Here is a 22,242-nt window from a genome sequence, read left to right on the forward strand (position 1 = left end):
TGATCAGACAAGCGACAGACCTATGAATAGCATAATCAGAGTCATTACTATTCCCATAAGGTTGACAATATATGAAACCAAGATCCAAGTCACATTCCAGAGTTGCCTCGTGGCTTGTTTTGCTTTCGATCACTTCCTCATAAACGCATCGCCCTGTTTGCGAATGTGACAGAGATACTCGAAATGGATGGCCTGGAGGCTCAATCGACACACCATTCCAGCCCAGATGGAGAACAAAGGATAGACTTATGCATGTCTTAGTTCACGGGTTATTGGATGTCTCTAGCAGATTGGAGGGACTGCCAATATAAAAGCCACTCGCATCCTTTAGCCCGATTAACCCGAGACCATCACGGCGAGGGCAGTTACCGGTATGCAAAAAGTATCAGCCGTCTGTATGAATGCACACAGCGACTAGCTGGATGAGATACTCATAGTAATATCTGCGGCTTACAAAACGCGAGCCACGTTGAGGCCGGAGGAAGAGGCTAGACCTTGACCTCGTGATTGGATGTGATCAGCCTTGCAGACCAACCCACTAAGATGAAAGACAAACAAAGGGCCACAGCAGATGGTATAAAGACCAATCCTAATATGATGACAGCGGATGTCCCAGCTTGCTTTTGGTATGTACATGTCCACCGTGAAGTGACATCCAGCGTCATCCTTGACATGTTAGTATGGATCACGTTCATGTCACAAGCTGAAGAAACCAGGATAGGCCGAGGAGCTGAGGCTCTCCGCCTTGCTGGAATTGAAAGGAAACAACCGAGCCCGGGGAATTGACTCAGCTGTTTCAAGAAGTGATAGTTCACCGAATCTAGCGAGGCGAGCCGCTGGCGGCCTCGTCTCAGGAGGCACTCCTATCATTAGCCTTTGCTTAAGGAGGGACGGTAGAGCCGGATGGATCGTTGCTGTGAAATGCAAATTACGCTACCGACTCGGCTGTCTCTCAAATGTTTCTCGAAGGGACACTCGTTTCGTTTCAGGCAGAGTAAGCTACCGACTGAAATGGACCATAAACATCAGGTCAGGCAGGGAGACGTCCGCCAATACCAACAAGACAACGCTTGCCTGGACCCGTATTCAAGAGCGGTAGGGCGAAAGCAACCTGGACGGTGGTGGTGATGGTGGAGGCATGTAGGTGGAAGCCGCTTAAACGGGCGATCTGATAGGAGAAATTGTAATGAGACGATGCAGTTTCCACAGCCTGGGAAACGTCTGAATCAGTTCTGGTCATCCGGGTCCATAAGGAGATGGGTAGAGATTAAATGAGCTCGTAGAGGGCTCTTGGCAACGAAACCATCACGATGAACCAAGCCAAACCTTGCCTAAGCTGGCCAAGAAGAAGCGGTAGAAACAAACGGAGCGGATGCTCGGGAGAAAGAATCGAATCACTGGAGACGAGATCGCGTCAAGCAACGCGACCACCAAAATGGCAGCTGTTCATTTGAGATGCAGGGGAGGGCCTGTTAAATTGCGGCCAGATTAGGCCACGGACATCCCAATCTGGTGAGACCCTGGACCACTATTTCGTATTTCTGGAGCTGGAAATAGCCCATGATCGACCTCTGCTTTGATGAAGCCAGAAGAAACTAACGATGCTGGCTGCTTCAGGTGAATGCTAGGAGAATATTAGTCAGCCTATCGATTCTATCCGCAGACGGTGGACGGAGTTGAAGAGAACTGTGATGCAAAGTGGCTGAGCATATCACAAATTCACAACAGGGCGGAAAGAAGGTTCACGGAACCAATCTCCGTCCATCATGCAATAGCAGAATACGGATATGGACAGGAATGCATAGATGCAACTCTAGATAACTTTGTTGGCGCCTATTCTATGTATAGGCATAGGGAGAGAAGAGCACCACGCGCCCAAGGTTTGTGGGGATGGAGCAAGACCAACAGCCGAAAAGTAGGCCGACATGGGACGAAGTGGGAAATACGACGGTAACATTGAAAGACAGGAGTAAGATAACTAAACGTTAGATACGGACAGATCAGAGTCAAATGGCCTCTAAGTTAAATTGAAGAGGGCGATCTTATGCATAAATGCCAGTTGTTAACGGGGTGGATGACCAGGACTCTCAGGCGAGAGAGATGCCATACATAGAGATAAACAAGATGATAGTTACCTCTTTCAAAGACGAATGTCAAGTTGTCAACATCCTCATCAGCCAAGCTTATCAAGGATGGCAATAAGCATCAAGGAAGGATCTCGGAGTCATCTGTAGATCCTCGAAGGAGCCCGTGACCAAGGATCATTTGAAGTTGACAGCCCCGAGATGAGAAAGGAGTTTATTCTCAGCCCGACCAGGCCAACCCTAAATTGAACTGATCTCTGCATATCACAACCACAACACGAGAAAACCATGTGTGGAAGCACACTAAGAATCAGTTCAGTGGAGATTTGCGCGTGAGACATTTAATACCAAGAATTATGAGTAAACCGACGCGCAATCTCGGGCACTCAACCAACCGAACCACAGCATTTTTTCTGTCCGTAGATTCATTGCATTTTCCAGCGCCCACGTGGAGTTGTGGAATTCGCTGCAGCACAGAATAACACGCTGCGAACCAACCAGCACAAGCTCATCGGCATCATCAACTCAATCGAGGTGATGGCGGACGTTGTCTGACCCTTACTCATAAGGCCCCCCGGTCAAGCCACAGTCACAATCTATTGTCAAGTTATTTCGCTTGGACACGGAGAATCTCGAGTCAAAGACATGGCTTGCAAAGACCGGTTGATTGTGTCCGATATATTATCATCAATCATCCGGACCAAGTCAAACCCAAATAATACTTTCTTTTTCGTATGAAATCGCTCATATCGATACAAGGGAGAGTCTGAGCACGTTATGACGGAGCCCTGGGTGTCGACCAGGCCTGCCAGGTACCGACAATGAGTCTCCAGTCTCGCATGCCACGGAACGGTAGGGAACAGGGTCGTGATGATTAAAGGCTTAAGCCCCCCAGGTCCAAGTGGCGCTGCCGAGACGAAGCTAGCCGTTGCTAAGACTTTGCTCGGGCGGGTCTCTCTCTCTGATCTTCAAGTTGCAATTGGGCTTTTCCCCCTGTCGTCAAAAATCAAGTCGGCTCCATCACAAGTCGGTTCCTGGATCGCGGCGCTATCCATGCCACGGGGTGGCCCTCTTTTTGGGCCCTGACTATCAGTAGGGAACAGGGAACGCACCAAGGTGTCGCTGGCCGGGAGGCTGCTGATTACGGTTAGCAGTCGATACACGATCATCCATCGACCGGTACCTTGTTCTTGATGATGTCCACACATGCTGAGAGGGTATCGTAGGAGACACAAGCTTGTATCGTCGTCTCGTGCTTCCACTCGTGTGTGAAACCTCTCTGGGTGGTTGCATCACCTCTTCCACGCGCTGTCGTTCACCATCCAGAGTTTTTCGTTGGTTAACAGAAGCCACGGTTAAATATTGTAGAACACCAGCCACGAATAAGACTCATGAGTTGGGTTGGACAAGAATGGCCCTGTTTGTGATTTAAGCAGTTATGAACTGCCGATGATAACGACAAGGCGTGTCGGTTAAGTCATAAGCGAGATCATCGTTGAATGCATTGAATTTATCACTGCCGTCACATCGCCCCCTTTGAAGATTTTCGGCACGAGGGCCACATGTGGATTGCGGAATTGAGTTGTGAGTTGCGATTTGACTCTGGAGTTTGTACACGGGGAACATGTCCTGTCAGATTCTTCGTTCAACTGGGAACGTCCCCCGTGTGAACGAAGGGGAGAAGCAAAAAGACTGGAGATGTAAAACGTGCACACGCAAGCTTTCGTAATGCTCGTAATGCAAATGAATACGATGAGCATGTTGTACGTGTCAGATTCTAAGGTCGTCAATATTTGTACTGAGCTAGGCCATAGTTGTCTGGAAAACCCGAACATGTCCAATGAAAACTCTCAAAAGCGCTGCTACCCCTTGCAGTCCAGGGCTCCATCAAGCTTTGCACTGGTCTTGTCTGCAAACTCGCACAGCTCTGCATAACCTGCACAACTCATCAACTCCATCACTGCATAATCATTAGCATTCCACAAGCTTTGAGCTGGCTGGCTCCCCGGCAGATGAGGGACAGAGCCAGTGTTTGGGACTCAACGCTACGACATGGTCCGTCGATTTCCACCAACGACGCCGCTGTAGTATGGCCTACGCTGGGCAAATCATGTCACTGAGTGTTTACTTTCTGCCTCACCATTGCCCTTCAGCATACCTGTTCTCCAACGTTCAACATATGGGGCACATTGTTGAGGAGAGGAGTACCGATTCGCACTCTATAGGTAGCTTATCTGGTTATTGCTGACAGCAGCAGCAGCAGCAACAGCCAGAATGAATTGAGTCAACTGTGCCGTGTCCAAGCATTGATACCATTCTCTCTTCGATGGTGTGCCGCTGCAACAAAGCAATCTCAGCCACACCCTGGCTCTTCGTTCACGGACTCAAAACCCCCTACAGGCACGAGCTGCACACCCACCAAGCCCCGTTCTGTTAGGTGCCTAGGTGCGCAATTTCAGGTTGGCGGTTGCGCTGGCTTTAAAGGCTAGCGGCAGGTAGCGTGGCTCGTTGTGCATTGGCAGTCCGAGGCTTGAAGGGGTTCGAGCAGTCTTTGGCGCCTCTGACCGAAGCCGTCAGGAACTTTCAACGGGTGCGATCAACGGTGGAAGGCGTTTGCGAATGCAGCCTCCTTGAGGAATACGGTTGGTTGGCTTTACGGTAGCTCCCGAGAAATTCCAACAATAGCAGACGGAGGCGCTGAAGCATTCCCAGAGGTGACGCTGCATTTTCTCAACTGAGCCATTCTGCGTCTTGGTGGTAAGAGAATACCTTGTACTCAACTGCCTGGTACATTTCTTATACAGCAGATTGGCAGCTGATCTCTTGTACCATTTGCTCAGCCCTTGAGTACCCGCTCAATGTCAAGGGGGTTGGTGTGGATGGTGTCCTCTCCTTTGTTCGTCTCTCCAGGTCCAGGTCCAGGTCCACCTGAAATGGCAGTACGGAGCACGAAGCCGTGCTGGTCGCCCTTGCTCTGGTTCAGGTTCATTCTCAACGCTCAGTCAATGATCCGAGTACTAAAAAAAACAGACTGGTAGTGGAGGTTTTAGGTGTTGCACGAAGGGACGGGTGCCCGCTCACTATCCATGTTGAGTTAGGTGCATCTCAGTCCCAGTTCAGTTCCATCAGAGGACATCTGCATCTGCACTCAGTGGCTCACTCTCATGCACATGGACGGTGGACCCATGCTGGATGCTTGGTGTTGATGTTGGTGGTCCTGGGTCACACCCCCTTGATCCTCGTCCCCTTGTCCCTGTCGTGTTTCCATGCCCTTCCCATCTCCCCATTCGCCTTCATTCCTTCCTTTCCTTCCATTGCCTGCTTGGTTACGGACTGTACTTGCTTGCTCACTCGCTCGTTGGCCCTGTCGCTGTCCCTTCTTTTCTCCAGCCTTTCTTACATCTAGTACTTACATACCAACCTTTACTCTCCTTCCCCTTCCCTCGTTTCCTCTCCACACCCGACCTCACCTCCAATCGACAAGCATCAAAGGCGTCGTCGACCGTCACTTTCGATTCTCGACAGCGCTTCTGCGTCTGCAAGCCGATCCCTCGCGAGACCCGTTTACGACTTTGACTCCCTCACGCTCCTTTCACCTACCACGAACGGAGTCTGGCTGCCAGTAGGACCTCTGGAGGTTCTAGCAATCTAATCAGCAAATGTCGACGTAACGATTGATTTAATAACATTCCTCGCCAAACCGACAATCTGCCTAGGCTACGATACCTGAAGGAACAATCCCGTAACGGATCCTAATCTGAACGACACGCGTCTGTTTTGAATCACATTTGACGATATTTCGTCAGTCACTCTTTTGAATTGATTTTGGAATCGCATATACATACGCTCTACGCAAACTATATGTGAGTTGGACTTTCATTCCGTGCTGTATGGCCGTAGTATCCCGAGTTTCGACATCTGGAAAGGAATAATGTGGTGAAGGAGAGGGCGGATACCGGATTACACAACGGATCATGGCACAGGACGACAACTAACACGACTAAACAGATTACACTCGTTGACCTAATAGTCAAGTACATTCGCTGAAACTTATTCCTGACAGTGAGTCTGGCAACATAGAGACCAAAGGCTTCAATCTGACAATAGATTCAGCATACTCATCATCCACCCAATCCGATCCTCAACACTGTAAATACTTAGTCTCAACCACCAAACAGTATCGACAATGCACGCAAAGAACTTCATTGTTGCCCTGGCTCTGGCCTCTTCCTCTGTTGTCGAAGCAAACCGACCGCGCATGTACATCCCTCGACAAGTCAAGCGAGAAGTCGAGAACAACGCCCCAGAGAACCAACCAGCTCCTGTGATAGAAAAGCGGGAGCCTGCTGATTCGTTCATCAAGAGCCTGATTGATAAGAACAGCCGAAAACAAGCGAGCCAGGAGGATGGCGTTAACTTCGACCCAACACTACCTCTGGGCTTCAAGAAGTCTGGACCTAGTGCCAGCGCACCAGCTCTCATCATTCAGCCAACAACAAGCGAGGCCCTGACCACCGAACTTGCTGTCTCGACCGACGCCCCCACAGAAGCCGATACTGGCATTCTCCTAGCACCCAGTGGTATCGTCACATCAAAGACAGCAGCTGAACCCGCCAAGACGACAGCAGCTGCTGTTAAGGAGCCTTCGACCGAGGCACCGAAGAAGGAGGAGACAAAGCCTGCCGCCACTTCCGATGCCGTTGCCAAACCTGCCACCACCGAGAAGCCTAAGGAGGAGACGAAGCCCGCAGCTACCACAGCACCTGCTGTTGAGGAATCTTCATCGGCCAAGACTCCTGAGAAGAAGCCAGTCGTTGAGACTAAGACCGAGGCACCCGTCCCCGTCGAGACCGTGACCGAGCCAGCTGTCGTTGAAACCAAGACCGAGAAACCAGTCGAGTCCAAGACTGAGAAGCCCAGTGCTACTAAAGGCCTTCTCGATCCGGTCGAGAGCATCTTGACATCTGTGCTCCCCGTTGCTTCCGACTCTAAGAAGGAGACCAAGCCTGCCGCTGTTGAGACTAAGACCGAGGAGCCAGCAGTTGAAACCACCGAGAAGCCCAAGACTGAGCCTGAAGAGACCAAGCCTGCTACGGTCCCAACCACTAAGGAAGGACTGTTGGATCCCGTTGAGAGCATTGTTTCTTCGGTGGTCGCTGACCCTGCCGACTCCAAGACCACAGAGCCTAAGCCTGTCAACACCGAGACCAAGAAGGAGACACAGCCAGCTCCCGTCGAGACCGAGACTGCTAAGCCCGCTGAGCCGGAGACCACAAGCCCAGCTGTGGAGAAGCCTGCTGCCACTAGCAAGGGCCTTCTTGATCCCGTCGAGACTCTGTTGTCTTCGGTTCTTGCTGAGCCCGCCGACAACAAGACCAAGGACCCTACGGCTGACCAGACTGAGTCCATCTCTCAACCCGAGGAGACTGGAACACCCACCAAGGATCCTCAACGTGATGCCTCTAAGCCCCAAACTGATGGTCAGACTCTCCCAACCTTCAGCCCTCCGGCTGACGAGACCACCGCCGCTGGTGAGACTTCTAAGGATGGTATCCTTGATCCCGTTGAGACTCTTCTGAGCTCCGTCTTGCCCAACCAGCCTGATGTCAAGACCACATCTCCTGAGGAATCTTCAGCTCCTGTTGACAGCCAGCCTACTTCTGCTTCCCCCAATGGTTCTGAGCAGACTGTTTCCGCTGCTCCTTCAACTGAGCCTGAGACCACTGGCCCTGTTGAGATCATCCCTACCAGCATTCTGCCTGATCCTACCAATATCCTTCCTGTTCCTACCGATGTCACATCTGCTGTTCCTGAGGCCTCAAGCCCGGTCACTGTTTCACCTGTGATTCCTACAACTGCTTCTCTCCCTGAAAAGTCTGAAAGTGGTTCCCCGGATCTTACTTCATTCCTTGACCCCAACACCAAGTTTCCCCAAACTGGCAGTGTTGCACCTACTGATGCTCCTAACACCACTGTGCCTGAAGTGACATCTGGTATCGATGTTACGCCTGAGCCTACCAGCGAGCCTATCAACAGAACGGAGACCAGCCCTAATGTTACGGGCGAGCCTCAGACAACCGGCGCCCCTGAGCCGACCAGTGCCGGCACTGAGGAGCCAACAAACATCACTCAAAGTGTTATTCCTACTGGAGCTCCCACCAATGAGCCCTCAGGAAACACCACAGCGCCTGCTACTGAGCCCGCCACTGAACCTGCCACTGAACCAGCTACCGAGTCTGCCACCAAGCCTGTTGACACAGCTTCTGGCTCTGTTCCTACTGGCAGCCCTGCCACCGAAACTGATGCGGAAACCAACGGCACTGCTACCGTTGAGCCTACCAAGCCTGCTACTGACGTTGAGACTCAAAGCGCACCTGCGACCGAAGGCGAGCAGACCTCTGCTGTTGCCCCCACAGAGGAGCAGCCTTCAGTTGCGCCCACTTCGCAGCCTCCTGTTGAGACCGAGACCAAGCCTGAGTCTGAGCCTACTACTCTGGTTCCCACAGCTGCTGTTCCTGTTACCAGCATCCGACCCACTGCCACCCTCACCAACACCAACAACTGGCTGCCCACCACCATTGTCTTCGAGCCTACATCTATCCCCGCCCAGCCTTCGCAGCCAACTGAGACTTCAACCTCCACCGGCCTTCCTGCTAACATTCCCCGTGTCATCCTTCCTAACGACCCCAACAAGCCTATCCCTGAAGGTTCTGTTCCCATCCAGCTGGGTTTCTTGTTCCCTTTCAACTACAAGTTCCTGGCTCGCAACACTGTCGCAGCTGCTCAGCTTTTCAAGTACCTCCCCAAGGGTCTTGCTGATGCTGGTGGCTTCTCCAAGGACCGCATTCTCGTTAGCAAGATTGTTCCTCTCGACACTCAGTCCCAGTGGGGGTATATCACTGCTCTCGCCAAGATCCATTATCCCGAGAACATGATCGACAGTCTCCAGGCTGATCTCATTACCCCCAACTCGCCATTGTACAACAACGATCTTGAGATCGTCCGTAACCTGACCTCCGTCATCAACACCAAGATCGACATCTTTGGAGACTCGGACACCGACAATAACACAGATAACGGTAACTCGGATGATGCCAATAGTGGCAACGGCGATGTCTTCGGTAACAGTGGCGAGGGTGACAAGTCTGCCAAGCAGAAGGCCACCACTGCTGGTATTGCTGTTGGCGCTGTTGGTCTCAGTGTCATGTATGGTGCTGCTATGTTCTTGGTCGCCCGACGATACAAGCGCAAGAAGCAACAGGGCCACCGCCGTGCTAGTTCCATTGGCAGCAGCCAGCGTTCTTCTGAGATGCAGTACACCGGTAACGGCAGCCCTGCTCTCATGGGAGGTGCTTTGATGAGCCGTGACTTCTCAGCATATGGCGCAACACATGCTGAGCAAGGCCAGGTTCGCTCTGGCGGCCGTGACAGCCATGGCAGTGGACGCAGTGGCATGGGTAACTCTGCACGAACAGCGTACATCTCTGCGCCTGTTGCTGCTGAGAACTCTCTTGGATGGAACTGATCCAAATCACACCCAGACGGCTGATCGCCCTCAAACCATACACCAAAAAAATCTATACCTTTTCACCAGTGCACCATTTTTCTTTTTTAAAACACTTCGATACCCTTCAGGTGGATTGTGATGACTACTCCTACCACTACGACGCGGTGATCAGCTAGTCACTACGAAGATCGCTCAACATGAGCAACCCCAACTCGAAATGTTTCCTTTCACCATGCTCTTCATCCTCATGTTGAGACGACGATGCGGCATGAGCCTTGCTCTTCATTATAGACTTACATGGTCGGCTGCCCCGGCCCTACATCATTTCCCCCTCACGCCTAACGCCTCCAAAGGGGTAGAGCCCCCACGTCCCTTTTACTTATTCGTTCGGCTCCATCCTGGCGACCTGGCCAACCTTTTTTAATGCTCTTGACCTTTCTTTTCTCTTGTCATTGTTTATTGTATCTTGTCGTGGAGGAACCGAGTTGTCCATGTGTAAGAGGAGGGACGGCGAGGCAAGGGACAACGGGGAGAAGGTGAAAAGCTTGGCTATCTACCTAGACAGGCGTTTCGGGACGGGACAGCAGACAATGAGAGCAGGTTTTGGATGATAGGATACATGTCAACTTGTATATAACAGGACTATTTTCGGTGTGTTTGGTCCATGACTTGTATGCCTTTTTATCACTTCTGAGGAGAGCGATGGGAAGCGGTGGTGTTGTTCACACTTTTCAAAACGTTAGAAACCAAAGAAATCCAATTAAAGAAAGAAATGGATACTCGTGAATGCTCTGTCTGTCTTGCCTGTCTCATACCAATGTTCGTATTGATATCTCCAAACATTGACTAGCCAATCTTTCAGTATGCCCCGTTTTACTCTGTACAGTAGCCTCAGTTCTCTCGATTAAACCTGACAATCATCTTCGGTATGATCTTGCGTGCATATTTAGGCCATGTCACTACCCGCGATGCTCGTGATCCCCCTTTGGCGTGCAGCTTGCCAGGTTCGGTGTGTTGAGAGGTTACATCGTTGTCTAGATAAGGCTGATATGCCGAGTCTATTGGACGCGGATTGCTCGGACGAGATGGTCTGCATGCTCATCACGGCCATTTTTACGTGATCTCTGTCTAATGGAATGATCCTTGGCTGAGCTATATCTGGTGACGTACAACTTTATCGCTAATAGACTTTTCATGTGTAAATGAGCGTCTTTGGACGGAGCCTCTAAGACATTTGCAGCGGGCTTCCCGCATGTGGCGATTGACTTGTCGAAAGAGTAATTTCCCCTTGCATTAAACCCTGACGGTCGGCCACGCTACGGCGACGGCGCCAACGGTGCGGCGCTCGGGGACTGGGGGTCAGGGACAGGGGTTGATTAGACTCGATTCTCAGTCTTGGGACTTGGGAGCATTGTCTTGTCTCTTCTTGGATTCAGGCTTGTCAAGACAGGCCAGGCTGATTATCAAGATGAGTCCAGACTCATCATATGCAAACCCTGCACCTCGCATGATATATCATATTCCCTGTCTTGTCTGTCCAGGCCTTTTAGCTGCTTCCTGACCTTGCGTAGGCAGACTACGGAGATTTTTGCTCTCTTTTGTTCCTCTCGTCTCCTTTTTACTAACTTGATAAATACTAGCAACCCATTGCGTTCATCCGGAGAGTTCAGGGGCCGTTTTGAAGATTTTGACGCGTGGCGTCGCAAACTATCGAAAAAGTTATTAATGGTAAGAGAAAGGAAAGTGGGAGGAAAAGATAACGCCGTTTGTTATATTGGACTCTTGTAGTTAAGAAACGGCCAAGCGCCGGAGACAGTTGCATCTAAGAGTTCTAGACAAAGAAGCGAAGCTTGGCTACTCCGGCTTCTCCTCTATGAGCCTGGGGCCTGGGGGCCAGTGAGCTAAAATAAGAAGAGGGGAAACCAGACCAATCTATTCCTTAGGTTTCGATGGATGATTTGCTTTCACGATGCTAGCTCAGCGAGTCTGCAGGTACCGTACCGTAGTTAGATCAGGTAACGACGCGGCTATAACGGTGGACCAAAAGTTTGATGGCGTAAGCCTTGGACGGTTGATTCAGTTGAAGATGGAGATGCCGAGCTGAAGAGGAGAGAAGGATCAGATCAGGCTGTTTAGTGAGTGTCAGCTTGTCTAATACTAGTCTGGTTCTATCCTGCTAGAGTCGCATTGCACTGCTCCTCTTGGGCATGGCATGTAAGCTCTTGCACGCGGATGGTGGAGGTGAGGGGCCCTCTTCAGGGGTTGAGAGCAGTTTATGGACGAGGATTTAGAGACTATCGACCCAATATAGCACCAGAATGCGGCGCTTAGGTTGAATTTGTATGTATGTAAATGCATTATTTGCTGGCGTGAAGGTTGTGACTGTGACTGTGACTTTTTATGAGTGAGGGGAGAGTAGTATTTGTATCCGTAGGTCTAAAGGATCTAGAGTGGCGTGGCGCGGCAACAACGAGCCGATTTGACGTTTGCTCTTTCCTTTCCTCTGTCCGATATCTTGATGTATTCCTAATCTGTTCCTTCCTTCCTTGCCTTGTCCATTATCCTACCTTACCTTAGATTCTCTCGATCACTTACGCTCATTTCATACTCTCGTTCGTTTCTACCTACAGTTGATCATCACCAACTACTAATCACTGAATAACCTCACTTCTCGAGGTTCACCATATGGATCATGTCTTGAGGCTTCTCGCCTAACTTAGCCTCTCTCATTCTCTAATAGGTCTTCAGTCACTGCAGTGACAAAACATGGCTGTACCATGGAATTCCATGGGTATGCCACCATCTGACGCCGATCACGACAAGATCGTTGTTGGTCCCTACGACGACTCTAGATACACGGCATCATCATCCGGCCTTAGTTATATCCGACATCCTTCCTCACAGCCTACCAACTCTACAGCCCGTCTAATTCCTCAACCTCTTCTCTCGCCGCCCATCGCAAGGGTATCACCTGGCCCAAGAAGCCCTTCAAGTCCGCTCAGTCCAGCCAGTTTCCAATCTCTCAACAGTCCCTCGAGTCCTGGATTTCCTCTCAGTCCTTTCTACCCGCCGAGTCCAGGCCCATTACAGAGGGGGCAATTCCCTAATTCTCCTACCAGCGATGGCTTCAGCTCACCACGCATGTCTGGCGCAACAGCCGCCACAGACCCTCGAGTATCGATGAAGGCATCGAACATGATGGAAACAGTTCTCGAGACGCCTTACTTTGATACGCCGCCTCATACACCTGGATCGTGGGGCGATGCAAGCCGTGGAACCGATAATTTAGACGCTACAGAGGTGCCCCTCAACAATGGCTGGAGACCTTGGTGGTTGCGCAGAAGAGTGACCAGCATATTCATTGGCGCATCTATGATGTTGGCTGTAATTGGCGAGGTAGTGATGTGGTGGCTCTCCAATAATGAAGTTGACAGCAGCCTCAAGGGTCTGTGGACTTTTGGACCCGTTGTTGGTGAGTGATCGTCAGGGTCCTTACTCTGTGTGGTTGGGATCTTCGTCCGTCCAAGTGCTCACATATACCAAGTTGTTTCTATCATGGCCATTCTATGGGCACGAGTCGAAGCTCAAGCATTGCTTTATATGCCATGGATTGTACTCGATCGCCGACCAACGACTGTTGACGAAACTCGCCGTAAGCAAGCTCACCGAACTATTCTGCTCGACTATCCTAGCCTCAGGAGCTTCCAAGCATTAACTAAAGCATTTCGAAACCGCCACCATCTCGTCGTTGCATCTATCGTTATCAAGCTTCTCCTGCGTGCTCAGATCGTTCTTTCTACGGCCGTCTTTCACGCCGAGATATATGTCGATAGCACTACCAGACTCCGAGCCAGGCTTGGTGTCTTACATGCTATGGTTGGCGTCTTCCTCATCATCTCTGGCGTACTTCTTCCCATGTTGTATCATGCACCATCCCCTCGAGGTATTGCGCCTCGAGACCCTACTTCTCCCGCCGGAACTGCGGCGCTTCTAACAAGTAGCCAGCAATTTCTCTCGCGACTATCCGGAACTGGACATGCGGATATGAATGCTGTTGCTAGTAGGTTGGCAGGCTCATGGTATACCACGGAACTCACACAACCCGGACGTCGACCTGAGGAAATGTTTCAGCTGAGACAGCATGGTGGAGGAAGTGGTGCCCTAGGCATGAACCCTTCCAACCGACCTGAGGAGGCCACGGGGACATACCAGCCATGGACACAAGTCACCCGAACCAAGCTCATCAGTATTGCTATTTCTGTTGCGTTGATTGTTGGAATCTGTGTCATTTATAACTTGAAAGGAAACGAGAATGGCCTAGAAGTCGATGATAGCATATTCATTGTTTGGACCTGTCTACCAACCATAATTTTTGCAGCTCTCGCCGTCTTCTGGACCCGAATCGATATTGACAACCGACGCCTGGCCCCGTTCTTGAAGCTCACCGACTCGAAATGCCGATTTCAGGAATCTTTGGGGCTGACGTACATGAACGAATTTGGTCTGCACACAGCTGGAAAGGCCATGAAGAACCAAGATTGGGCCGTTTTCCTGGCTAAGTGCACCTCGATGCTTGGCTGGCTGATGCCAATATTTACTGCGGGACTGTTTGCTGTTTCTCAGATGGCACAAAGGGCCAACCTTGAGCTTCGACCAGAGTCGCAGTTTGTATCGACAACGAAATCGCTAAGCACCGCCATCGATAGCGATACGATCGAAAATGTGATCCTGAGAGAAACTCCCAAGTACCCGAGATGGACGTGGGAGGATGTCGCTCTCCCAGAGGTTTCGCTTGTCGATCACCCAAGCGAGTGGCCACTTCCTAACACAGAACTTGTGGCCACAGTCCCGAGCCTCAGGGGCAAGCTCACTTGCGAGACGATATCTCTTTATGGAGGCGAGGGTGTGAATTGGCAATGTGTACCATTGGGAGGATCCACGAAGCAGCCCATCTGCGGATCTGATCAATCTCGAACTGCACTTGTTGCGTCTTCATGCTCACAACTCTCTTCCAAATACTCCCTCAAGTATATTTGGGGTAGCTGTTCAGATGACGGTATGATTTCTGTCATGATGTGCAATCAATCGATTGTCGACGTTGATGTCTTGACAACATTCCGCACTGAGGACCTGTCCATCAACACGAATGCTATTCCCATTGTGAACGCATCGAGTGAGACGCCTTCGGATGTGACGGCGGATATCACGAGTGTTTATGAAGCACTCGATAACGTTGGTGCTGATAACAAAACCATGAACGGACTCGATGCATTCTTTCGTACTTTGGTGCTCTCGAGGTTGCAGACAACTTTGGAGCGTATTGCGATGCCCGAGAGACAGAATTCAGTTTCTCAAGCGATCCGCCAACTGCATGGAATTCTTGCTGCGCAGGCGTTCAATAGTGACTTGATGCGGCGGCCCTTGTCATCTAAGCTCCGTGCTCGTGATGGTTCTCCAACCGATATTCCAGCCTCGGTTGATTATGTTCTCCCGCGTCTGATGCAGGGAAGCGTGCAAAGCTTTGTCCTCATCGGGTTACTAGGCTTTACGCTCGCATTCGGACTCCTTTCGCTACGGACGGCATCTCGGGGGACTCTGAGCAAGAGCCCTGGTAGTATTGCCGCTCAAGCAAGTCTTCTTGCAGACTCAACACTGTGGTGGCGCTTACCAGACGGAGCAGAATGGATGGAAGATGACGATTTAGCGCGATGCCTTCGTCGAAGGACGTTCCATCTCGGATGGAGTAAGGGGGCCGCGGGAACCCGAAGCTACGGTATCGGGATCGTGCAGGACGAAGGAAAAGCAGCGAGGCCACCAATGGTCTCGCAAACAAGTGCTGATAAGAGCGGGGGAATGGTTCCTGGGCGATACATTAGTATGGCGCCTGGGGTATACTCTTATGGGGATGTTGCGACATATGAAAAGTCGTGAGAGTGATACCCTCGGCAAGGATCTTGAATTGTATTATACAAGTTGGTCTGGGTTAGTGTTTGGGAATGCATGGCGTTGGAAGGAAGCGATTGGTTGGGAATTATGAACTTGTTGGATCTACAACATACTCCGTACGGATAATGTACATGAACTTGTCATGTTGTGAATATACGAGGTCTTGCAAGGCTCGGAGACATCTTAGCAAGTAGTGATTGAGTATTCGTGCATGTGGTTGAAAAATAAGCCTATTTGAGTAACCAGAAACTGGGGAATTGTGGAGACTCTGCCCTGCCCAGCCCAGTCCAGCTTCTCAGCCATGGATTTAATTATCAAAGCAAGTTTGAAGAGTCTTGAAATTGATGAGTCTTTAAAAACTCAGCCAAACCACTCACTCGTTTTACATGGCAACTCCTAGACGATGCTAATCCCGGTTTAAAAAGAATTGGTCTCCTGAGATTCGTGGTTATTCTTATCTTTCCCCCATCTATCTTTCTATCCATCTTCACATCACAGTCTAATACGTAACTCAACATATCATGGCGTTTACATTACACTCACATTCTGGCGAGTTCTGCCCTGGCCATGCCAAAGACCAACTCGAAGATATCGTCAAACAGGCTATTTCTGTTGGTTACAAGACAATTGGCTTCACAGAGCACATGCCTCGCTATGATCTACGCGATCTCTACCCCGAAGAGGCTCGTCTCACCATCTAGCTTATCAGTCATACACTGTCTAACCTTCCACAGCTCGATAACCCTCAAGCTGCTCTAGAAGCTCTTCCTCCTCGTCACGAAGCATATCTCGTGGAAGCTCAGCGTCTTCAGCGCGAGTATGCTTCACAAATTCACATCCTCATTGGCTTCGAGGCTGAGTTCATCCGTCCAAACTGCGCAGCTCACGTTCGCAAACTCGCTGAACATCCCGTCGTTGATTACTTCATTGGCTCAGTGCATTACGTTCACAGCACTCCCATTGACTACAACAAGGAGATGTTTGCCACAGCTCGTGAAGCAAGCAGTCGCAAGACTGAAGAGTCGCTCTATGAGGATTACTACGATCTTCAGTACGACATGCTCAAGGAGCTGCGCCCGCGCGTTGTAGGACACTTTGATCTCGTGCGGTTGATGAGCGAGGATCCAGCCCGGGATGTTCGGCAGTGGAAGGGTGTCTGGGAGCGCATCCTGCGAAACCTGGCTCTTGCGAGGGAACAGGATGGATGGCTTGAGGTTAACAGCGCGGGATTGAGAAAGGGACTTGCCGAACCTTATCCGGGTAGGATAATTGCCGAGGTAAGTTGACATTATTTATCTCATCATGTGGAATATTCTCGAGTAAATGCTAACTATTCATAGGAATGGATTAAATTGGGAGGCAAGTTCACTTTCTGCGATGACAGTCATGGTATTGCACAGGTTGCCACCAACTATGCTCGAACAGTCACTTATCTCGAGAGTCTGGGCATCAAGGAGGTTTGGTGTCTCAAGAGAACACCTAACTCTGGCGTGGATGGAACCAAGAGAGCTACTGTTGAGGAAGTCAGTGTTCCTCTGAGTGTGTTCCGTGAGAATTTCCCATAAAAGATACATATGGTCGGGCTATTGGTTCAGAATAGAAAGCCATAAAGTCATAGATTAAACAAGAATAGAACTATAGAGCAAGACAACAAGAGGTCTGATCCAGAAGGAAGAGGAATAGGGTATCGCGAAAAAGACTACATCCATACATGACAAGGATGTGTTGTAAAGCTCTGATAGAAAAATAAACACCATGGCAACAAAACGCGGGTATCATCTCCCACTTGTATCCTACTCTCCAAAGCAGTGATGTGAAAGATCTGACAGCATTCGCCATACATCAGAAGAACAAATGTCCAAGAGAACTAGCAACGTCTTTAATGCTGAGGCGTCTCGGGAATCTCGTCAATATGATTCGGCGGGGTTGGCTCTGACTTAACACCCTGCTCCGCGTGCTTGAGCTCACTTGGTCCCTGTCCCGGGCGAGGGGCAAATGGGATACCGCCGGAAGTGTATTGGAAAAGATTGCTCTTCTTGGCCGGGCTAGGCGTCGCGGCAGGTGTTTGCTCAGATGGCGTTGGTACGTTAGGTGGAAGCCACTTCAGAGGCTCGATCTGAGCAACGGACTCAGGCGCAGGGCCTTCGGGCTGGTAAGGAACAAAGATGTCATCTGCATCCGTGCTAGGGTGTACGGAAACAGAGGGGATGGCAGGAGAACTCAGAGGAGGAGACATCAGCTGAGTGACTTGCGCAGTGGATTCAAAAGCGTATTGCTCTTGTGAGGGAGACATGATTCTGCTGGAAGAGGCAGTGGTAGGTGGTGAAGGGATGCGGGCATTGCCCGGTGCAGGTTGAGTAGGAGAGATATCTTGCGTCTCGACGAAAGCACTGACAGAGGTTTGATCGGTTTGATCATGGTTGTTGGCTGATGATGGGTGCTCAGCACTAGAAGATCCTGTGGCAGGCTTGTATGTAATAGAAGATTCTTTGCCCTTGGCTTTCTCAGCTTCAAGGCGAGCTCGCTCTTTGGCTTCCTTCTGAGACTGGGTGATCAGGTTGATACGAATCTTCTTCATACCAGAGGTGATGCTGTCAATATCATCGCCACCCGTGCTAGATGCACCATCCTTCTTCGAAGCCTTGGCTGGCGACTTAGCTTTCTGTGTAGCTGTGGCAGGTCGCGAAGGGCCAGCGGTAGAAGTAGCTTTCTTGGTGCCACGAGGCGCTCTTGGTGCAGGCTCCTTGCGAGGGGCAGTAGAAGTTCTTGCCTTCTTGACTGGAGGATTGGCGCTGGCAACTGATTTCGTAGCCATGGGCGAGTTGGGGACTGTACGAGCGTGTTCTACTGCCTCAGGCCGATCTGCTTCACCTGGTGATACATCCCTTGTTGTGAGGGATGCCGGGATCTCACTAAGACGACGACTGGTCCTCCTCACTGCCGGCTCACCACTGTTGGTCCTCGAGGGGACACCGCGCGCAACCGCCTTTGCAGGAGTTAGCTTTGCGTCGTCACATGATAGTTTATGACTAACCTTGTCCGAAGAGATAGGTGCAGCACCCATGGTTCTTCTGCGGCTTGTGGACGCCTTTTCAGAAGTTGGCTCGGGTGTAGGTGCTGCCTTGGCTCTCCTCTCACGCAGAGACATGCGCGAGGTTGGGCGCGAAGAAGAAGTAGCAGCAGGAGGGTTTGGGTCAATGCCCATGATTATTGATTGGCGATCTCGTCTCGCCTTGCTTGCCTCCGCATTCAGTTCCTCAGGCCTGCAGCTATCAGTTTGACGGCTAGAGGGAATCAGGAGCTTGCTGAGCTCATGAGTTGCAATGGCCCAAGGAACTTCTGGCGGAGGTGGTGATGGAGGCCTGGTCATTGACGCCCCCAAGTTGGACAAACTACGTCGCATCTTGATGGGATCTGAGACCTTAGCCGTGGATGCCTGTGTCGGCGAGAAGTAGGTTGGGAGGGTAGCGCTCTGCGGCTTCTTGGCTGGACCATTTGGAACCTCCATCAAAGCCTCGAGCTCATCCAAATGAGATGGCGACCACCATGATGGGTCGTAAGCATGAACAGAGTCCAATGACGGCTTTTGCTCGAAACTGTGTGACATTTCCCCTGAAAGGGATCCAATCTTCTGTCCCATTTCGACACCAAGGCGGCCAACGTTGTCTGGCTCTTGAGCGTAGGTTTGATCTCCAGCGAGTCCACTGAGATGACTCAGGATACCAGAGCACAAAGCTCGATTGCTGTAGCCGCCTTCTAGCACACTGATAACTCGACCGTCAACGTGAAGTCCCTCTTCAGCGGCCAATTTGACGACATCCTGGGCAATACGGGCATAGAATTCTGTCGGCACGTTGACCTTGTGACGCTGCATTCCTGCGCTCTCCCATTCACTGGCATCGAAGCCGGCAGAGAAGAAGATGGCAGCCTTCGGAGGCAAGTTGGATTCTCTCAATCGCTCCGCCTGGTTCTTGAGATAGTTCCTTACCTTGTCCAATAGCACAATATATCTGGTCTCGTAGAGTTTCCAGAACTCCTCCTCAGATTTCCAAGGCTCCAGATGGACATTCCAAACAGTTTGTCCGTGTGCGTTGTCGATACAGATACTGGCGCTTCTAACCTTTTCTTCATCGCCCATTTCACACGGATACGAGTTGATGTCGTGCAAGCTGAAGTAGCCAATCGAAGACTTCTTCCATGCTGCCGCATTCTTAGCAGCATTGTTTCCTCGAGAATTGTGCTGCCATGTAATGGCTTGAGAACCATCACCGTGGTGAAGATCAAAGTCGATAATAGCAGCATGCGTGAGCCCATGGTTCAGAGCTGCATGCATGATACCAACATGGACATTATTGACCCAACAGAAGCCTGAAGGGTATGAGGCAGAACAATGATGACCAGGAGGTCGCACGCCAACAAAGGCCCGCTGAGGTCCGGGACCAAAAACGGTATCGATGGCTTCACAAACAGCCCCCAGAGCACCCTCCATGGCGTTCAGAGACTCTGAGCAAAGGTAGAGATCACCTTCGTGGAACTTGTCAGCTTTCTCAGCCCCTCTGTTCATCTGTGGTCTCTGCAGCTCCTTGCCCCCCATTGCAAGCTTCGATTCAGCTGCATCGCACATCATTTTGAGCTCTTCCATCCATCTTGTCCCATGCACATTTACTACAGCCGGTGACAAAAGAGAAAGTCTACGTTCTGTCCTTTGTATCCGGAATGGAATGCCATGAATATCCTCAGCCTCTCTCTTTGGGTGAAGTGGATATTCACCCTCAGAATGTCTTCCACCCAAGCGGACATACGCTGCAGATATGCCCAACACAGCTGCCTTTATTCGTTCCGGGCGTTCGACGATAGTACTGAGAGCGGCACGAGAAGTTCGGGGTCGGGAGAAGCGATGTCCATAGACGGCATCGTTTAGCACTACGATCATCTGGGTTGGGCGAGTGGATGTGGCGCCATGATGCGCCTGCAACTCGTCACTGAGATTGTCATGTGCAATGGAAATCGCAGTTGGTCGGGGTTTCTCCAGCACAGGAGGAGTAGATGACAGAGGCGACTTGGCCTGAGTTGGTGATATGTGATGCACCACACTGGAACGTCTCGAAGGGGTCGAACCTGGCCCGATACCGTTAGAGGAGCGCAGCGAGTTCATAGACGCCTTTCGTAGTAGTGTAGGTGTGTCCCGAGAAGCTTCACGAGTCCGGGAGGGGCTACGGGACAGAGCCCGAGCATTTGGTGCAGGCGACTGCGACGCGCGACGACCCGATGAGCGGAAGGGAGAAGCTGGTTCGGAGGAAAGGCGGGACGGAGCTCTGCCGGGCGAAGTGGAGATGGAGAGTTGGTTCAAGGACTGAGTTAACTCGTCATGTTCGGGCTGTCTGAGGTTCCTTGCGGAAGACTGTCGCCGAACCGACAGCGATGGGCGGTTTGGCGAAGCCATGAAGCTGAAGTCGACGGATGAGGAATACCGATAAGACGAAATGGTATGAAACAAAGAGTAGTGGGGTTGATCAAGGCAGTGGAGGTAAAGTAAGTTACGGACGGTATGGGGCAAAGACGAGGTAAAGTCAGAGCCAACTGGCCCCTTTGGTCGCCTTTGGAATAGCTCAGCTGCAGGCCCTCTAAGTCTAAGTCTAAGTCCTTGAGGCTTGTGCTTGGGCCTGAACCTTTTTGTGATGGAGATGTGGATGTGGATGTCGGTGGGTGACGTCTTTGCCCCTTGTTCAGGGACCAGATCGCGTCTGGAGTAACGCGCTGGGGTCACGTGGCTGGAGTTTATGACGCTGTTGTGTTTTGGACATTACCGCATCAGGCGTGCTAGTAAATAACAGTGAGTTACTGTACACTTTCAATTGGAGGGGGTTCACGACGTTTATAAGAAATAGAGCAGACAACTGAGCGAGATTGTGTTTTGCTATAGCGACATTAAGGAGAAATTTCTCAGGCCTTTAAACCCACAGCAAAGTCTATCGTGAGCGGAATACAAAATGACAAGATTGAAAGAGACAGGCAGGTATCCGTAGTTACGGTAACAACTCATCAACCCCTGAATATTTGTCGCACAGAACGGCAGCAAACATGTCGACTTCCGACTGCTGAGTGCTCTATGACTATAAGACTATCTTAAGGGATAAGATTTATCTCGTCTATAATCATAATACGATCTATATAATATATAGTGATTCACATATTGCAGATGTCAAAGTTTCATAGTGATAGTGGTATGCCCAGGACTTATATCCGTGTGTATCCGTCCATTGCTGGTTTCTATTTGTAGGCTGCATGTGTTTAGAATGTTGGTTCGGAAGCTCTGGAAGATCAGATAAATTAAAGTCAGCGATAAATTACCTACCGAATCTTGATCGAAGCTAATCAATTTGCCTGATTATCAGCTGAGTGTCCAACAAACAAAGAGCTAGTCACAGCCGTTGATAACTTGATCCCCAGTATTTAGAGCCAACTGTCCAAGAATACGAGATCAAATGGTTGCCAATGACACAGCCTCACAGACACCATTAGACAGACAGCACTTTGCCGTTATGTCGGCCAAGTCTAGATCACGGCTGTAGAAGTCATGTATGCACTCAAGCCCAAGCCAACAAGAGTGACATGGATGTGTTAACCCAAGCTCAACTGAGTAACCTGGGCGAGCAAGAAACGAAACGGTGGACTCACCGCTAACAAAGACAGCAAGTTTTCTCC

General features: G+C 50.6%; 4 protein-coding genes across 4 annotated transcripts; 3 read left to right on the forward strand and 1 right to left on the reverse strand.

Moving 5' to 3' along the window:
* Positions 1–6,270: 6,270 nt before the first annotated feature.
* Positions 6,271–9,609, forward strand: FTJAE_989 (Msb2; the record flags this gene model as incomplete). Its single annotated transcript, XM_037356856.1, has 1 exon — positions 6,271–9,609. The coding sequence occupies one exon, from the start codon at positions 6,271–6,273 to the stop codon at positions 9,607–9,609; it is 3,339 nt and encodes a 1,112-aa protein (XP_037211856.1).
* A 2,748-nt stretch (positions 9,610–12,357) lies between these two features.
* Positions 12,358–15,522, forward strand: FTJAE_990 (uncharacterized protein; the record flags this gene model as incomplete). Its single annotated transcript, XM_037356868.1, has 2 exons — positions 12,358–13,063; positions 13,136–15,522. 2 exons carry the CDS (start codon positions 12,358–12,360, stop codon positions 15,520–15,522), a joined length of 3,093 nt encoding a protein of 1,030 aa, XP_037211857.1.
* A 536-nt stretch (positions 15,523–16,058) lies between these two features.
* On the forward strand, positions 16,059–17,102 carry FTJAE_991 (histidinol-phosphatase (PHP family); the record flags this gene model as incomplete). The annotated part of the gene is made up of 3 exons (XM_037356879.1): positions 16,059–16,148; positions 16,272–16,814; positions 16,878–17,102. 3 exons carry the CDS (start codon positions 16,059–16,061, stop codon positions 17,100–17,102), a joined length of 858 nt encoding a protein of 285 aa, XP_037211858.1.
* Positions 17,103–17,416: 314 nt separating this feature from the next.
* Positions 17,417–20,980, reverse strand: FTJAE_992 (histone deacetylase HOS3; the record flags this gene model as incomplete). Its single annotated transcript, XM_037356890.1, has 1 exon — positions 17,417–20,980. The coding sequence occupies one exon, from the start codon at positions 20,978–20,980 to the stop codon at positions 17,417–17,419; it is 3,564 nt and encodes a 1,187-aa protein (XP_037211859.1).
* Positions 20,981–22,242: the final 1,262 nt, after the last annotated feature.

The sequence above is a fragment of the Fusarium tjaetaba genome (assembly GCF_013396195.1).
Source record: "Fusarium tjaetaba strain NRRL 66243 chromosome Unknown NRRL66243_c0000022, whole genome shotgun sequence".
Classification (NCBI taxonomy): Eukaryota; Fungi; Ascomycota; class Sordariomycetes; order Hypocreales; family Nectriaceae; genus Fusarium; species Fusarium tjaetaba.